We start from the raw sequence: 4,984 nt of genomic DNA on the forward strand, positions 1-4,984 counted from the left end.
GAGAGAGAGGTAAATACATATTTGAACAAACCTTTCTGAAACCTAAAAATATATACTTAACAGGGCATTGATCTTTATGTAAATAAAAGCAAAATATGTTAATAAAAAGAACTGCTAGAGAAATAAAAAAGTTTAACCATTAAACTTGTGTCTGAAAGCTGTAATGCCAACCGAATATTCTTAACAAAGATATTTGAGTTGTTTAAGTCTAATCAACTTTTCAACAGTAAATGTTTATAAGTATGATCATAACTGAATTAAATATTTTCAAGCATTCCAGATATAACTGCGTTTTGAATATGGTTTATACTTAAAGCGTGTATTTCAAAAACATTAAAAGTAATGCCAAGTGAATAAAGTAGATGCATAGTCTAGTGTTTCTTAAAAAAATTAAATTTGATCCTGTATTTTTTAGGGTTTTAGGAAAATTGGATCTTATGGATTGACATCGGCGACAGAACTCGTCGAAGGTCTAGCTTAGAAGCTCAGAAATATGAATCTTTCATGTTTTCCAAGCAAAACTGCACTATAAAGATTGTTTTTTGTTGAAGGCTGAGAAATATTTTAACTTCAATACTTTGGAACACTTCAGGGATGGAGAAGATTATTGGATATTTGCATCAGTTAATCTCTATTTATGCTGAAATATAAGAAGAAAGTTTACTGAAAGTTTAATACTAAGTTATCTTATTTGACAAGGTATTAAATACATTGAAAGATGCAGCAACTATTAATAATTTTTCAGTAGTGTATCTTCAGCAATAATATTTTATACCCGAAATACGTTTTATTGGAATACAACGTCACTATTAAGTCTGATGTTAAATCTTATAAAATAATAGAATATTCTTATTTATTGTTAACATACATCAATTTGAATTATATATATATATAAATATATATATATGGACATTTCTGGGTGATTGACGAATATTTAAAAAAAATAATCCCTGTGTTATTCCACATCATGTGGAAGGAAATAATGATTTTCTACTATGTTGTAGAGTATTTGGAATTTTCAGAAATTGTTGAATGGAACTCGCCTTGCCCTGGAGAGTGTCTCTGTTTTTCATCAAGAAACGAATCCCTTAGATTTTCTTCCAATTGCTGGTGTTTCAGTTCGGAGAGCTCAACCTGGAACACGTCGTGCCCTACAGAATGCCAATGTTTCACGTGTGAGTGGCAGACGTTAAATACCGACACTAGAACAGTTTTTTGTGAAAATTCCTCTCTCTTTTTAATCCCTGCCAATATATCTAGCCATACAGAAGCTTTAGTATTAAAACACAACTTTTTGGGACATTCAGGAAACTTGAATATGTTTGATTTAGTTCTTACTCACATTCTTCTTTTAGATTTAAGTTTCAATCAGTTGAGATCTCTGAAAAACCATGGAGCTGTCTTAGATAGCATTCTTTGTCTAAACCTCAGCCACAATTATCTAGTGACTTTGCCAGCAAATAGTTTTCGACCATTTCCAAATTTACAAGTTTTAGACTTAAGCTTCAATCGAATCGCTACAATTTTTCCCCTCTCTTTAGAACTTCCCAAATTAAAAAGTCTAGATTTAACAAATAATCGACTGGACACACTTTTCTCACATTACTTTGTGAACTTGCGATCAGTAGAGATCCTACTGCTATCAAATAACCATATCAGTCGTATATCACAAACAGTTATTCATCATATCGGACAAATACAGCTCGTAAATCTTGAAAATAATAGATTAGTAAAACTGAGTAAAATCGCTTTCCGGCGTGTTCGTGAAATCCTGGAGCTGCGGCTTTCAGGGAATCTTTTTCTCAAGATACCAACCAAGGCTTTGCAGCAAATACCTTTCATTAAGGTACTAGATCTTAGTCGTAATCCGTTTCGTGTTATATCTTCAGAAGCTTTCTGTTTGATAAATGCATCCACAATTATTTTAAATGAAAACAAGCACCTATTTTTTATAGAATCGAAAGCCTTTGTTAGTCTCCCAAAATTGACTCATCTTGAATTATCCAGAAATCCCAAACTTACTTATATCGATATTGATGCATTTAAAGACGTACCCCAACTATCTTTTGCTAATTTGTCTAACAATAAATTAGAAACCGCATCAGAAAGGTTTCTGTCAAAAATCACGAATAGTTTTTTTGAAGGAAATCCTTTCTATTGTGATTGCACAATACGATGGATTCAAAATTCAATTCAATTAAATGACATTCCTACGATGGCTAGAGAATCAAAGTGTCGTGATGAAAATGGAAAGATACATGTGCTTAGAACCTTACCTGAATTACCTGACACGTGTCCACCCAGAATCTTACCGCTGTTTCCTTTGAACATATCTCGCCTTCCAGCAACAACAGTGTCTTTCTTGTGCTCAGCTTCTGGAGTTCCTGTTCCGAATATCCAATGGATCTTGAATAATGGCTATATTCTGAGCAATGGAGAATGTCACGGTCGCTTTTGCGTTCGTGATGGTATTTTGTCGATACGTTATCTTCATAACGATGACAGTGGGGTATATATGTGTCTTGCATTTAACAAAGAAGGAAATGTGACTCGTTACGTTACGCTTAATGTAAAAGACCCAAACATTCAACTTTTTGCACTAACGGTTGCCTCACACTTTGTTACATTATCTTGGAATACAACTAGCGCTATTAATGCAGACTTCATACTTCAATATATGGAAGAAAACAGTGCAAAAATATTGAGTAAATCCTTTGAAACTGGTATAACTGCTCAGCATTACACTCTTAGTGGTTTAAAGCCAGGAACAAGGTACACCATCTGGTTATGTCTTAAAACCGACAATTTCATCATTCATCTTAACTCAGTTCAAGTGACGACAAAAGAGGAAGATTTTTTGTTCTTGTTAGGAATTAGAACCAATTACGTTAGCATTGTACTTGTGTCGGTAGGTGGCGTTTTGCTAGTGATGGTTTGTGGGTGTTTCTGGATTGCACAGATTATTAGATGCTGCAGACATCATCATGAAATGGTGCTTAGCGAATCCTCTTCTCAACGATGCTTCAATAATAGAGAATCCAATGAATCTGATCTTGCTTTTATGACATTTATTAATACAGCGGACGAGATAACGTTAATGGACCAAGACGAAGAAAGTTCACAGTAAAGTTTAAATGATTAAAAATATAAATCCTTAATTCTTAGATGCATTTAACTTTCAAATAAACGGAATATTCTTCATTCTACTGCACCTTGTGATTTTCCTTTAAGCATTATAGATGAAAATAATGTTTGTTTAATGAATTACCATTTGTTACCATTAGTCAACGTTTGAAATAAGTAATTAATTCATAACCTCCCCTAAGGAGACTCTAACGTTATCTATAATAATATACATATCATAATTATAAGCTGGACAAAACAACTTTCGTCTTTTACCTTAATCTTGGCAGTTGTATGTGTTTTTTCATATATTTTCTAAAACGACACGTACAAAATAGTTACAATAACTAAATTATCTTTTAATTTATCTAAACTGTCTCAGTCCTTTTTAAAGATGTTTTGTTTGAAATGAGTATTTCAGTTTCCCAGAATTTTCTGTAAGAACCCCTCAAATTGTACAATAGTTCGATAATAATTGTAAATATTACGAAACTAGAACTTTTACAATGAAACAAAACTGATATATATATATATAACATTATATTTTTACAATAAACCCAACGATATGACGAGCAAACCACTTTTTTCAAAATAGTACAGTATGTTCTGTAGCTGTTTTCACAAAATGTTCCTCATTAAACTCAGTATATTTCATAATAATCAGATACAAGCTTCTTATAATTTACAAGCTTTAAATATAGCAATTAAATATACTTGGTTCAATATTTGTTTTATCTCTTAAGTTACTGAACATCTTTTTGGAAAATAATGTTTGTTTAATGTATTTATTGGTGAATCTATTGTAAGATCAGAAGAAATCGAGGATAGAATTGATTCATATCCTTTAGAAACAAATTTTTGTAGCATTTTCTGAATAAAGTCTGTTTTAACACCCGAGGAAATTAATGAGCATTATTTTTCTTTGAAAGCTGTTTTCTTATAATATACAATCTTTTTTTAATATATATATATTAGTCACTTAAACCTAAAGATTTAGCAATAAAGGCTTACTAGCAAAATTATAATCTGACTTTTAGGACTCCCCTCTCCACACACATATACACATACATACTTATACAGACGTGAACCATTATATTTTGCCACAATAATAATCTGAATGTGTCTAGACATAGAATCCACAAGATGCCGGAAGTTATTTTGATTAATTATAGCCCATTTGTCAAGCATTGTGGTCGTCAGTTGAATATGATATTGGCAGATGAGTAAGCGTCAAATGTGTTGTCTGAAGAAGATAGTTATGTTTAAAAATCTTTCAGTCAATTTCGTAGAATGGAAACGCGATGGATTATTTCATTATCTTCTAAGTAGATATTTTGTTCAGCAGAGTAAAAATATAGCATTGTTTACGAATACTCTGGGTATTCTTTGTACTTTCGAGAGATTTTTAATATCTAAGACGCTAAGAAGGAAGAAACCACAACATTAGAATCGTTTTTGAGAACGAATATTCGAAACACACGATAAAGGCTAAAATTAAGAAGACAATATAGTCATTAACAATAGGTAAGAAAAAAGTTACAGACACATAACTATACTCTCACACGTCAAACATGAAAGCATACATAAGATATATAAAAGCATAATGTCAGAACAGTATTCAGAAGCCACAATAAATTACCACTATAATTAATACAACTAAACCATCTAAAGGCCTAATGGAGAGTAAAAGCGCCATTTACAGCATCCCTTGTGAATGTAGACTCCAATACATTAGAGAAGAAAAGGACTAACTAAAAAAATACAACTCAAAAACGTAATAAACATACAAGATGATATAAAGTGGTTTATCTGCGTTGGCCCATCGTGCCAGAGAAGACCATATGATAAGTTGAAATAATAC

The 4,984-nt window shown here is 31.9% G+C and overlaps 1 protein-coding gene across 1 annotated transcript; it reads left to right on the top strand.

Moving 5' to 3' along the window:
* The first annotated feature begins 982 nt into the window (after positions 1–982).
* Positions 983–3,131, top strand: LOC106459456 (leucine-rich repeat neuronal protein 1-like). Its single transcript, XM_022386234.1, has one exon. The coding sequence runs from the start codon at positions 983–985 to the stop codon at positions 3,125–3,127; it is 2,145 nt and encodes a 714-aa protein (XP_022241942.1). The 3' UTR covers positions 3,128–3,131.
* The last annotated feature ends 1,853 nt before the right edge of the window (positions 3,132–4,984 follow it).

The sequence above is a fragment of the Limulus polyphemus genome, unplaced genomic scaffold (assembly GCF_000517525.1).
Source record: "Limulus polyphemus unplaced genomic scaffold, Limulus_polyphemus-2.1.2 Scaffold28, whole genome shotgun sequence".
In the NCBI taxonomy this organism is placed as follows: domain Eukaryota; kingdom Metazoa; phylum Arthropoda; class Merostomata; order Xiphosura; family Limulidae; genus Limulus; species Limulus polyphemus.